At 39.9% G+C, this 22,264-nt stretch overlaps 1 protein-coding gene across 4 annotated transcripts in view; it reads right to left on the reverse strand.

Moving 5' to 3' along the window:
* The window catches only part of zeb1b (zinc finger E-box binding homeobox 1b), a 106,816-nt gene that overhangs the window by 29,963 nt on the left and 54,589 nt on the right, over positions 1-22,264 (reverse strand). For all 4 annotated transcript variants that reach the window (XM_015354029.2, XM_015354028.2, XM_015354031.2 and 1 more), the window contains exon 2: positions 9,700-9,891. In XM_015354029.2, coding sequence (XP_015209515.2) covers positions 9,700-9,891 — 192 coding nt within the window. The remainder of the gene's footprint in view (positions 1-9,699; positions 9,892-22,264) is intronic.

Below are 22,264 nucleotides of genomic sequence, written 5' to 3' on the forward strand. Positions count from 1 at the left end.
CATGCGTAACTACCATCTCTCCCAAGAACGAAGAATCACATACATGACAGAGTAACTAAAAAAGATAACTGCCATTCCATTTTCTGTATTTTAAGGGGGACACTTGTCCTATTATCAAACATGAACAATCCATAAAAAAAATCTGATCAGATCTTTCCTTGATTGCATTGTGATCTTCCATAATGCCATCAAGCATGTTCAAGGGAGAGACTGTATACTGTGGGGAAATAAATCCATAAAAGATGAAGCGTTAACCAACATTCACAGCTGTATTACCATCTACTGTACTTCTTTGCAACTATCAGCATTGCTTTGATGGCAAAAAAAAATGTCACAAAGAAACATCTGGTATTTTAGGCAGCTAGTTACTTAAATCAAGAAGCGGAAAGAGCTAATCTGACAACGAGAGCACAGGTACTCAAACACATCTGCAGGTTCTTCATTACAGTAAAACTCATCAGAACCTGATAAGAAAACTCAATCTGCACTACAGTAAAGCAGCAATTTTCAGTTTCAATGTGAGTAATGAAATTCAGATGGAAATAAACAGAGAAAGAGAACACTTTGAAATAAACTTGAGTACTAGTGAAATATGGTCTCTTCTTGTGAAAATAAATGCTGCTCCGTAGTTTAGAATTTGGAAACTACAAAGAGCTGTGAGCCACATATTTTTGTTTTTAAAATTGTATGTAGAGAATAAAGTATAATGATATCTATTCTTTGACTGTATTTAAAAAAAAAAAAAGAAAAGGTAAATCTGAGAAAGTGAAACTTTGCATTTTTGTTCCATTACCAGTAGTGGTCCTGTATATAAAAGACTTGGATGAGACATCTGCTTTCATGCCTTTCTTATCTCTCCTAATTAATCTATATTTATCTTCAAATGTAACACAGAACCTCACTTCAAAACCATCAAAAGCAGATGGATGTGATTTGACTGATGAAGTCATCAGTCTGTGAACAAGCAATATACTTATTGATAATGAAAATAAATCATACAATACAACAAGGTCCATACCCCTAAACAAGATTACCGAGGTGCAGGCTGATGGAGTGCATCAACAACAAATTTCAAATCAAGGAAAACGCAGGACAGGAGCACACTCAAATGCACCGTGAGAATATCTGAAGTTTATTTACAACCCCAGGACTTCTTATTCTATACAATAGCAATACAACAAATTATGAGCAAAAACTAACTAGAACCAATGTGAGTCTTTACTCCAGAAGGACTGAGGTTTTAACAGTGAATTTACCTAAACAAAACTTGACTAATAGTGAATTATCTAATGACCAGTCGTTGACATAGGCAGACAATGTTTACAAAAAGCTGGATTTTCACTCTTACTTCCCCCTGCAGATTTCTGTAACTGATGCATGCTGGTGCTTAACCTCAACTTTCCCACATCTTCGAATACGTGATTTGTATGTCCTGGCGACTCTTCCAGAAACATCATCTTTATAAATAAACAGGATATTATACCTTAAAATGTAATTCATTTAAAAAGAAGAGTGAGCACAAAGTTAAACAAAAATAACACGGCTATTTGGTATCAAACGGTCATTCTATGTCCAAATTCAGAGATATTTCCAATGAAAACTAAAGCCTCTAAAATAAAACGGGTGAAGAACACCCTACATCCAAGATTTCATGAAGTCAGTGACCTTCCTCCCTTTACCCTTATTATGGCAGTCTCCTCCAGACGTGTGCCAGTCACAGAGCCACTCAGAACCTCTGCACAAGTTCCACTCGAACACCTGGGAGCTACTCTTCCCCATCCGATCACTCTAGTCGGGAAAGTTAACAAAAATCTCTCCTCAGGTGGTCCCATGTCAAAAGCACTGAGTTTTACGAGATGCTTTATGAGAAGTGTGAGGACTGGAGCGGAGGCATGTTCTCAGTGGTGCACCACACTCAATTGGCACCTAACCCATTTCAAAGACCATGGCAACCAACTCATTTATGTAAAGCACATCAGAACACGAATGTGAAGCTCAGTAAGAGACTCAATGACTTTCTTAATAGGAGAAAAATGAGGTCATGGTAGCAGGTGACAACGTAACATTCCATCTGTAGTTCCAACATAAAATCTAGAAAGCAGCTAATCCTCTTTAAGGCCGGTTCTGGTGAAATAACATGACGAGGATAACAACTGGTAAATGTAAATTCTGTTTCAGGTCAAAAAAATATCAATACAGCACAAAATCTGGATTGATTAAAAAACAAAATTGTCTTACGGGAAACACATAGCAGTTACAGCAAAGCTTTTTGAGTGATTAGAAGTGCTGAAGATTCAGGTTTCTGTAGAAAACAAATTAATAGTTGCACATGACTGTTAAAAGTATGTTACACTGAATAGTGAGCTTATGTGCCAAATGTTTTATTTTCTGTATGTGCTTTGTTAAATGATCCGCAATAATTTTTAATTCCCTTTTTTTGTGCTCTCCAACTTAATGACCTGTAATGCTAAAGGTGGAAGCAGCCGCGCGGCACATTTTCCTGGAGAGCCTTTGCGGACCAGGAAGGCGGACACACTGGCTACTTGCGTTTTCATTGCCCGATACATGCTGCTTTGGCATAACGGGCTCGACATCTATTGTTCCTTCTCATATCTGCCACCATTGTCCAAAAACATTAGGTGTGCTTTATTACACTGTAATATGAATGATCCGTTACATATTTCATTTGGTTTTATGTTCCCAAAGCCAGTGTAATTTACCTCTGAAAAAGAAACTCTGTGCTGCTCATGTAAGAAGAGTTCTTTCCTATACGGTAATGGAAGATAAACTGCATACATAAAAAGGAAACCCATGCCAATTTCAAGTTCTCAGCACAGTATAACCTCTGTAGTGCCAGAAGCCGATAACAATGGCCTCACAAGGAAACCCACTTCCTCTGAGGTAGGCCATATATATAACCATCTTATTCTCACTTTTTCCCTGCCTGCTACTTTCTGTATTTTTTTCAGAAGCATTGCTCTGCAAATTCAGAGATCATAAGCTCTGCGCACGGTTTGCACAGTACAGGATAACATTACAGATTTAAGAATAACAGCGTGCAGGAATTCAAAATAGAGGCTTTGAACCACTTGACAATGCTTCTGCAGGCCGACAACACAATTCCTGATTTGGGTACAAGCGAATGTAACCTTGAAAATCATTAACAAAAATGTAGATGTTTGGAGCACAAATGAGGGGTTTGTCTTAATTTAAGCTCCTTCTTTGTCTTCCTTTGAATGCTCCCTTAAGTGGCAATTCAGATATCTAATTACAGAAGCTGGATGGGGGCAAGCAAGAACTGATTTGACAACAAACGAGAATAGAAGGATAAGGAGTATAACTGAAAGAGTCAGGCACTTAACTCTAGAAAGCCAAGTTCCTGATTAAATAACTAGGTGTTAACAGTGACAAATGCCATTTTTCCTCTATTTCTGTTTTAAAAAGTAATGCGTGTTAACAATAGTATAACCTTAACCAAACATCTATTCACACCTACAGTATACAGTCTTTCTGGGTGAACTGTATTTGTATCCATTATAGTTTTCATCTTTGGGGTTTTCTGTAATAATTATACAATAAACAGACATCATAATATTTGTCACTCATCTCTTCATAATACAATTTGTATTTGTTAATATAACTATTTGGGTAGCTAGGTCTACACTACGTTCCCCATCTATTATTTGGTCATTCTTCAAGGTAAAAGCACCTTACGCATCAAAATGGAACACCAAGCAGAAATACAGAATACAGAATGTGTACACGTATATAAATGTGTTTGTCCACCATGTGTGAACAGCAGTCTTTAAGACTAACCCAGGGCTAAGGACAAATCTGCAAAAACACAGGGGGGTCGATTAAGTACTACAAAATACATATAGGGGAAGTTCTTATTCTGGGGAAAAAAACGAACTGAAGCCAGTACAGAGAATTTAAAAACACTAAAAAGCTGAAGAAAAGGTTTAGTCATTACAGATTCAGAATATGATCAGTCCCCGTAGTGCTATGTTTTATTTAGGTTTCTTGGTTTCACAGCAAAGAATAATGTACCTTATTCCTAGCGTTATTATTCCAAGTAAAAGGTAACCTTTGGACTTTCATTGCATTTTCAAAGACATTTTTTACATGGCCAGTACTCATATGGTAGGCATGGCACATTAACCAGGCCACTTCATAATACTGGGTGGGGGCAAAGGTGGTCCTGGTGAGCCACAGTCTAGCAGGACTCGCATGTCGCTCTTACGTCATTGCTTTCTGGACACCTGCAACACTAGATTAACACCTTCATCTGTCCAATTCAATCTGAAATGAAACAACACACTGAAGTACCCACTGGTACATGAGAGCTACAGGGCAATGATATTTTCAATTCAGATGATTTCTAATCTATTAAACTGAAAAAAGCACCAGTTTTGATCTGATCAAAATCAAAATCGTTCCACGTCTTGAGAAACCAAGCCGAGAGTGATATAAAACCAGTTTCTGGCTCTCTAGAACCTGGATCAAAGACCTCTGGTATAATACAGAACAAAGAACCCATTTTTAAGAGACCATATCTGCGGCTCTGATGGACATGTGCTCCCCTTTACTGGGATGAGTTTGATTAAATTACATATCTTGGCATTGTAACCACAATCATAATTTTACTGCCTACACACTTTACCATTATTCTTTTATCCTTAAGTGATTAAATAGTTCAAATAAAACTTTATTTTGCTGAACAACTGATAGGTACATAAATATAGTGTTGATATACTGTTTCATCTTCACCCACAGGCACCAGATGACACTAACATGGCTGGTCCTCCAGTTTTATAATACAGTAAAAAACAGCACTACATCCAATCCAGCAACCCTACAGTACGTTCCTATTATGTCTGTCTGATGCTGGGACAGCGCTACCCGGGTACCAGTGTTTTTCTATTGCTGGCCTAGGGAACAAAACTACGTCAAGTTCAGGTGCCCAAAAAATTACCTCCTCAATCCCAACACATGCTCAATGCCAAAGGGTTGTCTACCTTTGGTAAATATTCTACATTTGTTGCTGTGATGATGTCTTTCAGAATCTCTTCGCCGTGGTGATGCCTTGCAGTATGACGTTTTCATGGAAATACAGGAGGGGGTGGCTCAGTCAAATTTTAGACGATGCAATCTTTTACAAGTAATGATTTCACCATGCACTGCTATTATTGCCAACAAACAGGCCTACGCAGTGCTATGACTTAAGTACCTGTGCTATCATACAAGAAACCTAACTGTTATGGTAGCTGCGTGATTCAAGAACGCAGTTGTGTTAAGAACCTGTTGGAAGGTTTGCAGCTTAACAGCCTGTTTTCTGATTTGGACTACCGACATAACAAATAAGGCAAGGATGAACTAAGTTTCATTTTCAATTTGAGCAGGCAGGGGAGGAATGTTTGCAAGTTATCTGGGATTGCTGCCTCCCAGCTCATAGACCTGCGGTCTTGTCTTCTGCTGGGACTTCATTTTCCAAAGTGAGGCACTTCGCAAAAGTAATCATGCCGTTCATGCCACTAGCCCCACCTCCTGCTACTCCTGCCCACCTCCGGCCAGTTTGTCTGCCAATAACAACGTCTTCTTAATTTCCTACTTCTTGTGCTTGGTAATTCTACTCCCATGCATCCCTGTGGTGGAACCTGGTACCTACTGTAGTATTTGGGGGCATTTCCTTAAATAACCCACTATTCAAACTGCACCTGTACACCCTGTTTCTCTTCCCTGTTTGCGACCTGCAATCGGTCATCACACTCTGCAGTGCTGCTTTCATCACATCTCCTCCAACAGGGCGTAGAACCTCTGACATGGGGCCGTGAGTAAGACCAGTGGCTTGATGGTGGGAGGGTTAAAGGAAACTGCCCATGTATACTTCCTCATTCTCTCCTGTGTGCAGCTACAGAGCTCATAGCCGTGAGCTGCCAACATGAAAACACCCCCCCCCTCCCCCAGTTATTCCAATGTGGGCAGGTATAATAAAAACACCTGGCGATACTACATTCAGAAAACAAAAGGCGAAAACGGTGGCAGTTGCAACATTCAGGGGATCCCTGGAGCTGAAGAGCAAAACAAACTATTCAGCAGCACATTCGCAAATCAAAGTCCAGTGCATCTTCAGGACAGAGATCTACATTGCTGTGCTGAGGCTGTGATGAAACTAATGCAGCTCAGCAAGGTTATTTCAACCACGGAATACTACCAACAAAAGCACACACCCAAACAAACCTTAAGCATGCATGTGATTTACTGGAATACACTGTGTTGGAAAGCGTTCTGTGTGGTTTGTGGCCACAGGTGCTTTCTTGGGCATCATGTAGCAGGTCTGGCGAATTCCTACAGACCTGTCTTGCTGTATTCCACCAAGCACACACTCCTGACTGGTCCACATCCTACCCTGTCCAAATCCTTCAGATTTTAGATTCTGGTATAGCTAGCAAACGGGCTTGTGAAATATGGCACAGGCTACCCAGCCTTTGTTGAAACCAATACCCGGGTCTTTTTCAAGAAAGAAAGACCGACCCTGGATGAGCTCGTACACTTCAACTAGTTACACTAACAACCATGTGGACTACATGGACCAAAAGGCCTGCTCTAGTTCCAAACTATTTGTTTGCAAACAACACCAAAATAAGAGCAAACGTTTTAGAAGGCAAATGAAATCTAAAAAGATTTAGATAAAACGCAAGACTGGGCGAGCATCTGGCAGATGTTGTTAAATGTGGACAAGTGCATAATTTCACTTGCAGATAGCAAAAACAAACGATAAAAAACAATGTGAAACGCTGAAGAAGCTATTTCAGAAAATGTCTTTATGCTGACACATTTACATCTTTCAGACAATGTGGGGGAGGCAATATAAAAAGGCAAAGTGTTTACTGTAGGTTTAGTAGTTGAACCAAGGGATTTTATCTTCAAATTGGGCAATGCACTAATAAGACCTCATTTAGAATGCATATACACAGCTTTGGTCACCACATTACAGAACAGATGTTGGCGCTCTGGAATCTGTCCACAGAAGAGCAACCACACATATTTGTGGTCATAAAACAAAGGCCTATACTGATGTGCTGAGGAACTGAATGTTTTTAGTTTTGAACAGAGAAGACTACAAGGGGATCTAATACAAGTATTTAAAATCCTCAAAGGCATTTCATCTCAGAGGACTTCAGAATGAAGAGCGAAATATGAACCAGATGTCACCGGGGGATACTATGTGCAGTTATAACTGAGAACGTTTTTTAATGTAAAGGATTAAGATATGATCACTTTATTGGCCATATTCAATTTCTTGTATTAGGAATTGTTGTCTTTTTCACATACCCCAACTTGCTCTCCATGACACACAGACAGGGAGAGAAGCTGGGGGTCAGAGCGCAGGGTCAGCCATTTATACGGCACCCCTGGAGCAGTTGGGGTGAAGGGCCTTGCTCAGGGGCCCAACCTTCCAGCCACAGGCGCAGATCCTTAACCACAGAGCCACCGCTCGGCACCCACCGCCCTATAATCCTCGATTATAGAAGTAAGGAGGACGCCCCCCCTCATTGCTGAAACCACTACCCCGACTTCTTTCAAGTAACAGCTGCATGACACCCTTGGATCATTTATCTACTAACCACCAAATGGGCTAGATGGGCCAAACGGCCTCTCATTTGTAACCTTCATTGTGTTCTTATTAATTTCAGACACACAAGCATAAGTATGAAGAGAAACATCAATAACAGAATATGGTCCACGCTGGAAAGCAGACACATGCTCATTTAATCATGGCGTCTGTGAGAGGTTGCTCCTTGAACCTTATTATCACCAAGCGTTAACAACCTGCCTATACTAAGAGGCAGCCTGAATGATGCTTTTGAAAGAGATTTCAGCAAGTCTACTTCATTCTCCTTTGAAAAGAAAGGAGTATTATTTTGCTTTTACATTTCAAAGTAAGACCTTTAGGTTTCACATTTCTTTTCCTCTTTTCTCTTCAATGCTGACACTATATGCTAATATATATATATGAAAAGATGGAAACACTGACATTTTAGCATGGCCCAGTGCAGTGGGCACGCCCATGCATTTTGGTAATAATCAACAAGAAACTACGAAGAGGGTGTTGAGTGAGATGTCGAAATAGTGCAATGAATTTCTGCTACCTCTCAAGAGTATCCTGACATCCACATTTACCATCTTTCCAGGCTTATGTGAGGAAATTTGGGGATTAACAGCTGAGAGTCCTCATTTCCCTATTTTTTTTGCTTCAGAGTGTTTCACCAGCGCACGAGCACTGAGACTCTCCAAGGAAAGATCCTGCATGCGGTAAGAAATATAGTAAGAGGATGAACATTAAAACGAATAATTTTAGATGCCTTTGTACCTTACGGATGCTCCGTATCTTGCAGGTATATAATAAGGGATGCTAAAAATACAAACTAAGATATCAAGCACCATTCTGTCATCAATATGTTGATATTAAAGAACACCGAACCATGTGAAAAATCCAAACGTATGCTGAAAGCACTGTCAAAAAAAATGATGACAGCACAGCACTTGCACTTTTTTTATTTATTCCTACATCCATTATAACCTACCTACAATAAACAAAGTAAAAGTAAGGAACAAAGCTTTCTATTATGTGACTTTCTGTCTGAGCACAATCACAAAAAATAAGTAGCTGTAGCAGCAGTGGTCTCAGTTCTTTCTTCCTTCTATATCAGGCCACAAAGTTTCTGAACCATGTTCATAAATATTAGATTTGCATTCTGTAACTGGGGCAACTGGGGTAAAGAATTTACAGGAGAGCTGTCCTTCTACGGTTTTCAAAGCATTTATGAGGCTGTGCCAAGAAAACCTTTGATATTTCTGAGAAAACCAAACAGTGGTAAAACAAATCTATATAGTAAAAATGAATTAATTCTTGTGATTAAAGGAAAACCCTCCTGACATCTATCAAACATATATAAACATGTGAAACATTTGAGCTCCTTTGTAAGAATGGATTCTAATACATCATTTCCAGCTTGTGTCTACCTGTTTGTTTTATAAAACAAATCTATATAGTAAAAATGAATTAATTCTTGTGATTAAAGGAAAACCCTCCTGACATCTATCAAACATATATAAACATGTGAAACATTTGAGCTCCTTTGTAAGAATGGATTCTAATACATCATTTCCAGCTTGTGTCTACCTGTTCTCCATGTTTCCTGATAATTTAAAGATACTTGTTTGGAAAGGACGTGTCTTTTTAGGGGCCGATTCTAGCTCTGCTTATCATTTTTCTTTGTTAACTGTTCTTTCACTGACAGAGAGTACAAATGATAGATATATCATGAAGAAAATCAAATCTTTTAAACATGGAAAAGTTGCATTTTTGCAAATTGGTCACAGATTTCAAACTATTTCAATATTGAAGATGATAATGGGGTTTCAGAACAGAATTCTTTTAAATTATGGCTGCCAAAATCAATCACCTATCCTTTTTTTTGTTTACTAGATCTTTTACAGTTTTTACATTATTTGATTGAAGCAAGACAATGAATTCTAGCTTTATGAATAAAAGAAAGCGGCTATGTTCTTGAGCTCCAAGCTGTAGAAAATGCAGAATGCAATTCATATAATCAAGAAGGCGGATTCTTCCTGAAAGACAAATGTGTCATGCGCCCTACGGAGTGAGGAGCCCTCAGTGCAAGAACACCCCACCTTCCTCCCAACCTTCCTCATCCTCTCCTTGCCCATCTTCTGGTAATACTGCAGGGTCTGTTGGCAGGTCATCTTCTGGCACATTATTCTCGCAGTCTGCGGCGTCGGGCAGGCTCTCCTCCTCCACTATATGCAGCTTATCTTCGTCATCTGAATCAGAGTTCGCCTCCACCACGTTATTGTAATTTGTAACTGGAAACAAAAAAAACAAACCAACAACAAGTGTCAGAATAATTCACAATATAATTTAGGTACAGTAGCCAATAAAGACACACCTACCTTTACCCATTACACATCTTGATACCTTCTCACATCAATACAGATTTTCGCAGACACTGTTTTCCTGCATGCCTTGGTAAAATGCCCCACAATATGAGTAAACAATACAGTAGGGGCTTTTTAGTTCAATTCCTCATAGCAATCAGCCATTTCTACTTCCCTTCACTTTTGCTTTGCTTCACCATGCATGGTAGACAATTGAAAATGGAATTATCTGTAATGATGAACTGGAGATCCATTTGCTGTACTGTATGTGGCAGGATGTTGCCTGGAAGTGCAAATTCAGTCCAAGGAAGAAAAGTAAAGTGCCCAGATCTCTAACCACTACTGTTCCCTATTTTCCCTTCACAGCTCACCTGTTACAGTTCAGCCTCTGGACTTTAGTGTGCAGCATCACTTTCCACACATTCTCTATGCCACAGGAGTGAAACAATTATTCCTTTCAACTGGTAGCTATGCACCAAAATAATTTAACGTATTTGGCATTTGCCTGTTGTCTACACATTAATTAAGATCCAGAAATAGTTTCTCTTTTAATTTGGCATAATTTAATGGGTCTATCTTCCTTCAAAGAAAAAGGTTTCACTATAAAGTCTTATCTTGCAATTGAACAGGCCTGCCTTTACCAACTTTTAAACAGCAGGTTGTTATTCTAGAAAAAATATCGCATTGTTAACCTTATTATCTGATATGAGGAGCATTCAAAGTACAGGTACTGTGACATTCTGATTAAAAAATACAGGGTGCTAAGATAAGCTTCTTTCTTAAACTTTCTTTTATTTTAGGGAATGTATGGGCAAATCAATTTTTTAAGAGTACTGCACCGCTGGTGGTCTTTCTTCAAACTAAAAACGTATAAAACTGGATACATGGCAGAGAACTGCATACGGTTGCTTCCATAAAATGCCACTAGATGTTCTAAAATGGCAGTATTCTCCCAGAATAAAAGAATCCTGTTTTAGAAAAGGTAAGAAATCAAGAAAATCATCTACAGCAGAACAACAAAAAAAAACTTTTATCATCAGCGTATTACATAATTAACAGAATTAACACTAGTTTTATGCCATAGAATACAAAATGGGGACATGAATGAAAGCATCTTTCTATATGATCCGATATGGAAGAGGATGATATACAGCAAAGGTGATGTTATGGGACAGATCGACTTTCAAGAAGTTAAACAGCACATCATCTTAAGGGGCACCACACCTAACTGGGCAGATGTAAGAAACAGTGTGCTGCAGGTATCAGTTTTAGGCCTGCTGCTTTTCCTGTTGCGATACATACAGATTCTGATAGAGTTGACCAAAAACGTACATTTGCCGATGATGGAAATATAGCAGGAGTGGCAAATGGAAATGGAAGCAGAAAGGTTTTTTTTTTTAAATCCAAAATGTTGACAGGGCAGGAATATCCACTATACATCTCGCATGAGTGGTTCTGAGCTGCCGGAAGCGAAGCACACGAGATCTGGGTGTTTATGGCAATTCTCATGTTTCCACAAATGGAATTATTGGGTAAAGAGCAAATTATGTTTAACAGAGGTTACAAATGAGTTGGGGGTGGGCATTCGTCCCATCTGGAATTAAAACCATAGAAGTTTTGCTCAAGATTTACAACGCACTAGCAAGACCTCAATACCTCAATTACAATACTGTGTTCAGTTTTGGTTACTAGACCACAAAAAGCACATCATATTCTTCAAATGCACGCAACGAAAAAGCAACGAGAAAAGAATTCTTCAACTCAGGGGATTGCCACACGAGGACTGGACAAGGGAGCTAAAGTGTCACGGATTGAGAGAAGTTTTGATCCTAGTATATGAAATAAAACACAGTATAGATAGGGGTGATGCTGGGGACTCATTCAACAGTAGAATAAGGACGCAAGGCTGTAGTCTGAATCTAAAAGGGAGTTCATTTGGATGAGGAACGGGGGATGTTTCATTACACAAAGAGGCTCCTCCACCCGGATGCCTCTTTTAAGAACCTACTTAAACAGACTCTTAAGAGACGGCCCGATTAAATTTTAGATTCACTTAGCCACTAAACTGGCAAATGAGCTAGATGGACCAAATGGCCTCCTGTCATTTTCAGCCTTTCATACGTTCTTCTGTACTGTGTGCTACATTTTCTTTTTAATTAAAACAGCCTCAGACGATAACCAAGCTGCGTTACAGTAAATGATTCTAACAGCCGATTTCATCGCCAGACGTAAAGCTGCAGAGATCTTCTCTCCTTCTCTCCTGCATTAGAAAGCTTGTTTATGTGACCATTTATTATGGAGTAATATAATTAGTTCATGTTGCTATAAAGCCTACCCTTCTAATCCCATGTATTGCCACAGATTTATATAGTGTGTAGCAAGGTGTGCAGTTCTAATTAAGGAAAGCAGTAGGCGAAAATGGAATATTGATTTAGGTGCTCTAAGCAGACCAGCCTGAACTGGCCCACTGAACACTGTAATCTAAACACAGCATGTAATTAGAATATGTAATGCAGCAGGTTCATATATTTATCTAACTTACAGATTGCGGTATGATGGGCAGGACGATCCGACTAAAAAAACACTTTGAATTGTGCTAGTAAAATGAAAATCCCAAATCGCAACAATTTGTTCCCTCCACAGAGCATCTTGAATTTATCACTTGCTGCCCATTGATTTAGCAGATGTCTTTAATGAAGGTGTGCTGTACTCATATTGAGGCTGCTGATGCAGAAGGATGGAATCTGGGGAAATATCACATTTGATGATCAATCCAGGCTCTCACACAAGTAATCACCTGTCCTCTTGAGCTATGCAGACCTTGTTTATTCACATAGATGACATTACATGTACACTGCTATAGTTACAGCACCTCATTCCTCAGAAGGATGAGAGATTGGCCATCCTAACCCCTTGTCCCCTTTCTGATTGAGGGAAATTCTGCTGCAGCTCTCAGCTTTGCTGAATACACCACAACTCAGTTTTTTTACTTTTGTGCCCATTTATCGAAAAAAAAATATTTCCTCTTAAAACAGGTTTTATCAGGACTGAAATGACAAAAAAAATCTAATTTCATTACGATGCAGGGTATACAGATCTGCATAACGGAAAACAATGAATATTGTTTCAGGAATTTGCAGTAATGGGGAGGGGAGATATTTGTTGCAGACAGCTGAAAAAGCTCAGTTTCTTCCGTATTACAGAATTTGAATTGCTTGTGTGGGTAAATCTCTACAGAGTACTTTGTTATTGCACTGAGGAATAACCCTATATTAAAATGCATGAGGGTACTTGGGATTCAAGCTGTGGTGGTGATTAAAAAGGTGTAAATAATTTTGTTTGTAGTTGACAGGTGCAGGCATGTGTCTTACAGTAGGAGAGAGGCACCGCTTTCTGCATTTGAACTTCTCCACCTTTTAGTGCAAATTAATTTCCTTTTACCGAGTGCTCGCTCAGCAATATAGCGCTGTGCTGAAGCTTATTTTGTACTGCCCTGTCGTGCAACAGTATTGCTTTCATCTACTCAAATTTACATTAAGCTGATATTGTGCTTTTAAAAAATAGAAGTATTTGATATGACTTCGTTTGTGAAGCCTACTGAATTCTGATCTGTCATCTGAATGAAGGAAACCGGTAGCATCTCTGTGAAGAGCTTTGAGCGTTTGTACATATAAATGTAGGGGGGAAGGCACACCTTATACTGAAATAAAGAGAAGATGACCATTACCAGGTCAAGGAATTCCTAGCTATGTCCTCTGCTGTCTTTGAGCAGACATCTGTGGGCTTGGACATCCTTAATAATAATAATCATAAGCTCCTTACACTTATATAGCGCTTTTCTGTACTCTCCACTCATAGTGCTCTACAGGTAATGGGGACTCCCTTCCACCACCACCCATGTGCAGCCCCACCTGGATGATGCGACGGCAGCCAAAGTGCACCAGAATGCTCACCACACACCAGCTCTCAGTGGGGAGGAGAACAGAGTGATGAAGCCAGGGGATTATTAGGAGGTCATGTCTGGTAAAGGCCAGGGGGGAAATTTGAGTAACACCCCTGTACTTTTTAAGAACCGCCCTGGGATTTTCTATAACCATGGCGAGTCAGGATCCTGGCTTTATGTCTCATCCGAAGGGCGGCGCCTGTTTTACAGTATAACTAAACTGGGGCATTAGGACCCACACAGACTGCAGGGTGAGTGCTCCCTACTGGTCCCACTAACTCCTCTTCTAGCCGCAACCTTAGCTCTCCCATCCAGGTTCTGACCAGGCTCACACCTGCTTAGCTTTAGTGGGTTGCCAGTTGTGAGCTGCAGAGTGATATAGCTGCTGGCCAGAAATATCTTATTGTTATTTATACATTTGTTATTATTCCTTAAACTAAAGGAAGCAGCGTACCGTAAATGGCAGTTCACACAGATTTAGTCTGATAAAACACTTTATAAAAATATGGCTGTGAAATCTGTAAGAAAGTTGCAGGCTACTTATGCAGCTATTTAATACAGTTCAGAACAATTCGTACTGAACTAATGTGCATTTGAGATATTTTGAGACTTTTGAGAACTTATACAGTATAAAATTAGTTTCTTGGCAGTTACTAATATACAGTAAAAATAATTGGGAGTAAATTAATCTGGCAATATTTCAAACTCATGTGGAGTACCTATAATTTTGCCTTGTCTTCAGTCAAACATCTTAAATAAAAGAACACAAAGTAAATTGGATACTGAGAAAGTTATCAGGATGCCTCTGATGTGGTGCAAATTCACTGCGGCTTGTTACTCTTTATGGCACTGTAATTGTTTTTTTGGGAAGCAGTAATTACTTGATGTGAAGAGGAATGTTTATTTTCTGCCACAGTTCAGTAACTGACTAATTGGCTAAGTTTGACTAGTTCATGAATTACAGTCACTTACTTTCATGGAACCAGGTTTTTGAAATGCATACGCTTGCTGAAGTTCAGATTCCAGTATTATACAGTTACTTTCAATACAATTTAGTGTAAATCATGCAGAAAAGCTCACTTAATGAAATATGCATAGGTGTCTTAACTGGTTTGGTTTACCGTGACACAGGGATTATAATATTACATTAAGTTTCAAAAACGTTTAAAAGAATGTGGAAAGTTATAAATTGTAAAATATCAGAACAAATAAGTATGGCAACCGGCTTGAGCAACACAGGTATTCCTTAAAAAAAGCAGGTTGAAAGGACATCTATGTTGGCTACATCTTTTAAATAATATTTGGCTAAATACATTTTATTTAGTATCGCAACAAAGTCGTGGTTCACAAACAATATTATTCTGGAATATATTTCAGTAAGTGAATCACATTTTGTGCAAATCCGCCAGGACAAACAAATTTCTTCAATTCTATTTTTAGAAATTGTCCACATTTTCTGCCACCTCCTGCTTTACAGCCACATTTTCTTCTCTTTCCGGCTAAAACGCCTTACATATTTATGAAAATATTTGAAAATACAAAACGCACTAGTTACAAAGTTGAAACTGAAAAAAAAAGTGGTTAATGAGTGGGATAACCTTCTCATAATCCCCTGCTGCCGAAGATGATATTCCAAATCCCCAATAAGTCTGTTTACACCAGTTGATAACCAGAAATATCCCAGTATGGACAAAGGTAGTACCCAATTTGTCTCTCCAAAGGTGTGTAGTGAGCAATGCAGAGATGTCACAGGTAATTATAACTCCTTACAGGCTACCAGGCCTACCAATGCAAACGGCACATTCCCTTTCATTATTGAACAGGAGCATAGTTAAGATGATGCAAGAGAACATGGTGCATGGTTTGTGAAGGTGAATTCTCCCCATAAAATAACTCCATCACTGGTCCAGGGACATACTGGCCTTGCCAGCTCTTTCAAACGGGATAGAACATGCAGAGTCAGAAACAGCAGGCGGGGCCTAGGATGCAGACGCCAAGACACAAGAGAAAATGTTGAACTCTCTTCAAATCTGAACTTAAAACCTAGCTTTTTACCATGGCCTATGTCTGATTGCCTGCCTCTGAAAAAAACCTGTATGCTCGTTTCTTCTCTTCATTTACTTTTTATTGTACTTTTTTGTCTTTTTCTTTATTCACAATGTACAGTGTCCTTGGGTTTGGAAAAGTGCATTACGACGTTATAAATGTTTTTATCATCATCATCCTAGAATCAAAGCCTGGATGTTGAAAATCTGTCACATACAGTACAGTCCAGAGAATCTGGAAATAGTACGTGAGGATGACCATACAGCAGTCCTAAAGATCCCAGGGTTTTTCTGTTCCTCTTAAGAGTGTCCAGTAAAATTCATAAGTCGAGGCAAAGCCAGCCTGGCTATAAACTTTAATAATCCAAACAGACACCTCTTTGACAGCCTGTTCCTGAGGTGCCTTAGCACACAGATGTGACTGACTGACACCAACTCTTGATCTGTTGAACATTAAGGCCACAAGAATACACTGGACACAGAACATGAAATGGTCTATCAGGCTCGGCTTAACGCGAAACCAACCATCCTCCTTTGTTTCAATCAGTCAGTACCAAAAAGGGCAGGGAGCCATTGCTGCTGTCCCCCGAAAAGCCACGTCCATCCATCTGAATGGAGGGACGGCACAGTTTCTGGATGAAGACGTCATTCTGTGCCGACAGGTCCCACTCCCACGAGACAGCAAAGTAAGTGCTGCCATCTGACACATCATGGAATCAAACCGTCTGGGGATGGCAGACAAGACCGGCGTGCTAGCCTATGCAGGGGTGTCCTGCGCAGTTGGCGCGGCTTGCCGATATTGTGCCGGACAGACGCACTGTCCATGCAGATGAACATACGGGAGGTGCAGGTCGAGCTTCGGTGCCAGGAACAGCACTTGCAGCACCAAGGTGTTGATGTGGCGGCGGCCCTGCGTTAACAGGAATTTCACTTCTCTTCATTGCCAAACCCCCCCCCCCCCGAGGCCAACGTGACCACAAGAGGCCCAAGGGGAGCAACAGTGGCCCAGCAGGTCATGTATGGATGGCAAAGGGAGAGGAACAGGTCTGAGATTCCTGTCCCCAGACAGTCACGGTCCCTAGTTCTGCAGAGGGCGCGTACACCTAGGAAGACTGGGCTGCATCAGCCAGAGAGCTCTTCATGTGTGGATGTCGTGGCCCAGCCACAGTAGATGGTGCATAGGGAGGGGGGAGGAGGGTCCAGACTGGAACTACTCTGTGTACTCTTGCTTAACCATCTATAACCCAGATGTCTGATGTGCACTGGTGTCAGAGAGGTCAAGTTGGCCAACAATTGTAATCTGTGCTCAGGAGCCTTTTGAACTTCTTTTGAGGCGAGAGACCTGCCACAGGAGATTCAACTCTCCCTCCGACCCGAAACACTTCACACTCCCATCCCGTTGACGGCACAGCACAAGGAAGGAGGGCTTCAGTATGTGGGTATTGTGGATCCCCTACTTCAAAAAAAAGTGCTGCGATGCAGAAGGGGTGGAATTTTGGCTCGAACCCAGAACTCAACCTTTATGAGCGAAGAGGGAGTTTGCCACAACTAGCATCTGCTGGCAACCAAGGCACCAACATACAACAGACAGGTGTTGGGCAGGGCTCTGCAGAAACATGTCAGATGGTCACGCAGCAGCTGCATCTCAGACAATATGTCAGTTGTGTGGTCTGAAGACTCTGAAGCGAGGAGTTAATCTAAGGAGCCACCAATGCCCCCAAATAAGGTTTACCCATCAAGACAGTGTAGTAAGAGATAAGCTCACGATCCCACTTGCTGTATGGAAAAGTACCACTGCATTTGAGAAAAATAGTTCCTACTGCGTTGAATGCACATACAAGCATTTCACTTTTTCAGTACTGGACAGACGGAAGGAAGGATTCTTTGCCATTTCCAAATTTGAGTGCGTTTGCCGTTTATGCCAAAAGCCTTGAAACAGACTGGATTTCGGGGGAGGAAGTGAAAGAAGTTGATAATCACAAACTACGTCTACAAGGAATTAAATAACTATCTGACACAAAGACTGCTATAGAAATTACAATAGCAGCCAGAGATGAATGTGTGAAAACATACCCGGAATTTGAAAAACAAAACCCACACATGTCCGCAGAATAAATGCAATTAAAAAAAATATTATTAAGGACTTAAAACTAGCAGTAACCTCCTCACCTTTCATGGCTAATACACGCTACTTCACTTCTGACACACATGTATTGTGTCAACCTAAACTCACTCAATCTGTGAAGTATACAAACATGAAAAGCCCACATACTTAACTGCTAAATCACTGCAGATCTTTAGCTCAGCTTTTATGCATTTCATTTAAGAGTTTCAATTCCTCATGTGCAACACTACACAGAACTGGCAGTTCTGGGTGCAGGGTGTTTTTTCCCCACTAGGGGAGGAGCCTGGAGAGGAAGTGGAGCTGAACCGTTCAACTGCCAGAAGGTCACTCCCAGAGGTGGTCCAATATTATGCCTTGTGAAGTAGGCCTTGTACAAAAACCCTAAAAGAACCTTCGTTTGGCAACATGGTAAATGTTTAAACAGCTGTGTTCACTACATTTGCAGATGTACATTACCAGTCAGTTACTTTTAACACACCTGAAGATGTGACAGAAGACACTTACAAGTTTTTTCTGAAGCCCTTTTCTAATGCTGTTTCTCTCCTCTATCAAGAAAGTTTTCAGACTTAAGATTCATGGATAATAAAATATTAAGCAATGAAATAATGAAACTTAATCATTGTTAATTTTAAAATGCATCTTCAGCAAAGCAGGTGACAGATAAAATAAATATTTTAGATGGGTTTAGGGGAGAACTACAAATTGAACGGCAGTGGCATTTACTGTTAAGGCCTCTTTACATGAAACATTGAGGTCAGTAGGGCAAAATACTACTATAGACCTTACATTAGGAAATGCTGGAGCTCTGAGATTGATATAATTATATTTGAAAATGAAGCACTTCTTTGGGGATTTGATGCTAGCCTAAGGGCCTTGATTTTTCCAAGACAATCTATGAAGATAACTTGAAGTCAACACCTTGAGGAATCCAAGTTAATGGGACCAAGCACACAATGTGTAGCTGGCTTTTTGAAAAGATTAAAGGTTAAGAGATGCAAAGCACGGTGCTAAACTACCTTGACTTCAAACAGTTTCATTCTAAGGATGGTTAAAAGCAAACTGTGTATTGTTAGAGCAGAGTATTAATGAGAAATGGTAGTGTTTATTACCATTCTGAATATAATAGCATTGGATTTGTGATGTTTAACCTTAAGGTACATTATTTTATCATAACATAAATTACAGCATTATGAGCACTACTGAGGTCTAGTGTAGGTAAAACTACCCACAGGCATGAAAAAGGGCAAAGTTAGTCATTCACACTTTTTTTTGTAAATCAATTCTGTACAGGTCAGAACACCTACAATGCCTATAGTCCTGATTCCATGGGAGAAAGGTATTTTATTGCTAAATTAGCAGTAGTTGTCAGATGGTCAAATGCATATTTAAACCGCAGTTAAAGTGAAAAAACATTAAGTCAATAAGAATGGTGCCGCTGACCTTTTAGATTAAAGCTTCAGTTATTAAATGTTATTTGTCAAAACTGAACTTTTATAAGCAAATGGTTTAATTGGTCAAAAAGGTTATAGTTATTAATACTGTTCTTAAAATACCATAGGTAAAATGTTTATATTACTGTAGGTCATAATTGGTATTATCAAAAGACTGACACTTCCCTATCCAGTGATCACCTTGGGACGACAAAATAACAGTACTGCACAAAACTGGTCTAAGACACATTAGGAATGCATTCAATGAAAAAATGATGCAATACAGTAAAAGCTGGTCAGTTCTATATTTCCGCCTATTCCCGCAAAATGTTTCACTTTTTCCCCCCAACATTCTCGGGCCAAAATCGCCTATTCTGCGCGGGCGGCGCAGTAGGAGAGTAAACGCAGGCATCCACTTGTGCAGTGCTCAAGGGTTTACTTCACCCAACCTGCTTTCTGTCTCTGTAAGAAGCATCATGGGCTATGATGGGCTCTGTGTGTAGGCCTGTAATCGGAATAGTGCCTATATGTAACTCGGTATAGTGCTGCAAAATAAAAGAAACGTTAAATTAAAAAAACTCTGTGGTCGCCCAAGTTACCACCTGTCACATGTCTCCTGGAAAAGGAGAGCAAGTTGGGTAAAGAGAGGGAAGTGCAATCATTTACTTTGTCTGTTACTACTGAACGCTAATACGGGGTAAGCTGCAATATCGTTAGTGGTCTAATTTGTTTGCACAAATAATGTGAATTATAGGAGAAAACAATGACCAGTTTTGAGGTTTCCAGTATCATTTTCATTAAAAATACTTCCTACCAATAATTACTAACACTCTTCTCTGAAATAGTTAACAATTTACAACAGAAACATTACTATGGAAATGCTTGGCTCACAAGGCACAGAACCATAACCTAATTTACCCATAAGACATTAAATCCCACAGTTGCGTATTCGCCATTCGTGGAAACGTCAAGTTACCTAACCCTTGTGAATACTGAGGTTTTACTGTACAAGTTGTGGGGGGAAAAAAAAACAGGCTGATGCAGATGTGGTTTTTCAAGAATACAGAAAAGCAACAAAACAGACAGGAAAGCATGCATTTAAAGAAGACAACCAAGCTCTGTACACTACTTCCACATTTTTTGTATCTTGTCTAGATTGTTTACATCCCATACAAAATCTAGGCAAGATACAATCCAAACACTCTCTGTATTCTACCAGATTGCTGCAATCAATCACGCTGTGCTTCTTCACCCTTTAAAACAGGGAATACTTCAGTTCACAGCCATGACATTTTAACACACCAACCGCAACATCATTTATTCCTAGTCCTGAGGCACAGTTCCTAGTCATGTACAACTGTCCGTCCCCTGTCTCCCAGGCCTGCGAGCTGCATTCACTGTGGAGCTCGGCTCCTCCAAAGAAATCCCCTTACACAGCCTGGCTTCCGGGAAGAACCTTTCAGTTCTGTGGAGTGACTGAGCCAGCAGCCCGTCCATTCTAAAGATCCCCTGCAATGATTAGAAACACATCATGTCCTGTTGTGACACACACTGCAAAGCATTACCAGATACAGCAAACAGGGCAACAGGGGCTGCCTTTGTGATCCTCATGACCAGGGTAGGACAGAACGAAGTTTAAGTTCATGCCCACCAACTTTGAATCATATCCCATATTAACAAAGTGAGAAATGCCTGGAATATCCCACATGCAATTGCCTGCAATTGTAACACAGCAGTTTAACAGTTTTAAAAAGCTGGTAAGCAAAGCTGATGTGAAGGGGTTAAAACATTTTAATTAAATTTAAAGTTTTGAGAGAAAAGGCTCACTAGTGCATCCGGTATATATACAACCAGTGTGAACATGATTAAAAATTCCAACTAACGGAGTAGTTTGCAAATCTGCACAGTAAATGTAGTCCTTTTTTGAAAATGTTCAAGTAGGTAGCTGCGTCAGCATGCGTAGGCTGCAAAGGAACAAGTAAAGGTTTACTCTTTGCTGAGAGGAGAAAAAACACTTTTTTGAAAATGAGTACAAAAATAGAATATTTTTGAAAATAAGTGCAAAATAACTTGGTTAAAATGGTTACTACACAAAAAATGAAGAACAACTCAGCTTCGTTCACAAAGACAATGGCAAGGCTAAAGTCTTGTGTTTTAATAAAGTCTGTAATGAGTAAAAGTACAAAAGCACAAGATACCAATCAGTGCCTGAAATGAACTTCACATTCTTACAAATCAACAAATCACTTAGCACTTAAAGAAATTCCTATAGGTACAGTAGTCACAAGTTTTCAAGCAGGCGACTTCCTCTCAGTTGTGCTCCACATTTAGTGGATAATCGCTTCTTACAGTTTCAAAAACACAGATTAAATTTCTTCATGATCTGAGCTGATTAACTCCATTTGCTTTTAAGCAGACGGGGAATTAAAAAGAAACTGCAGTAAAGCTGGAAGCACCATCAATTCCATGCAAATTTAAAAATATGCAATTGGCAGCAACTGGAATATGTGCTTCACCAGACCTACAGTAACTGCAGTGGCTCCCCAAGTACTCGGTGATACAGGTATCCAATTAAGACAAGAATTGAATAACACCGTCGGGGGTCTCGGAAATCATCACTTAGCTCACTGATGCAATACTGGAAGGGCTCATCGACGTAAAAAAAACTAGAGCAAATGGCAAATATGTTAAGGGTTACAAAACAGTAGCATTTGTTAAAGCTTTCCAGTGAGCAGCCATTAAAATAATGCCAAGCCTG

This window comes from Lepisosteus oculatus, chromosome 6 (genome assembly GCF_040954835.1).
Source record: "Lepisosteus oculatus isolate fLepOcu1 chromosome 6, fLepOcu1.hap2, whole genome shotgun sequence".
Taxonomy (NCBI): domain Eukaryota; kingdom Metazoa; phylum Chordata; class Actinopteri; order Semionotiformes; family Lepisosteidae; genus Lepisosteus; species Lepisosteus oculatus.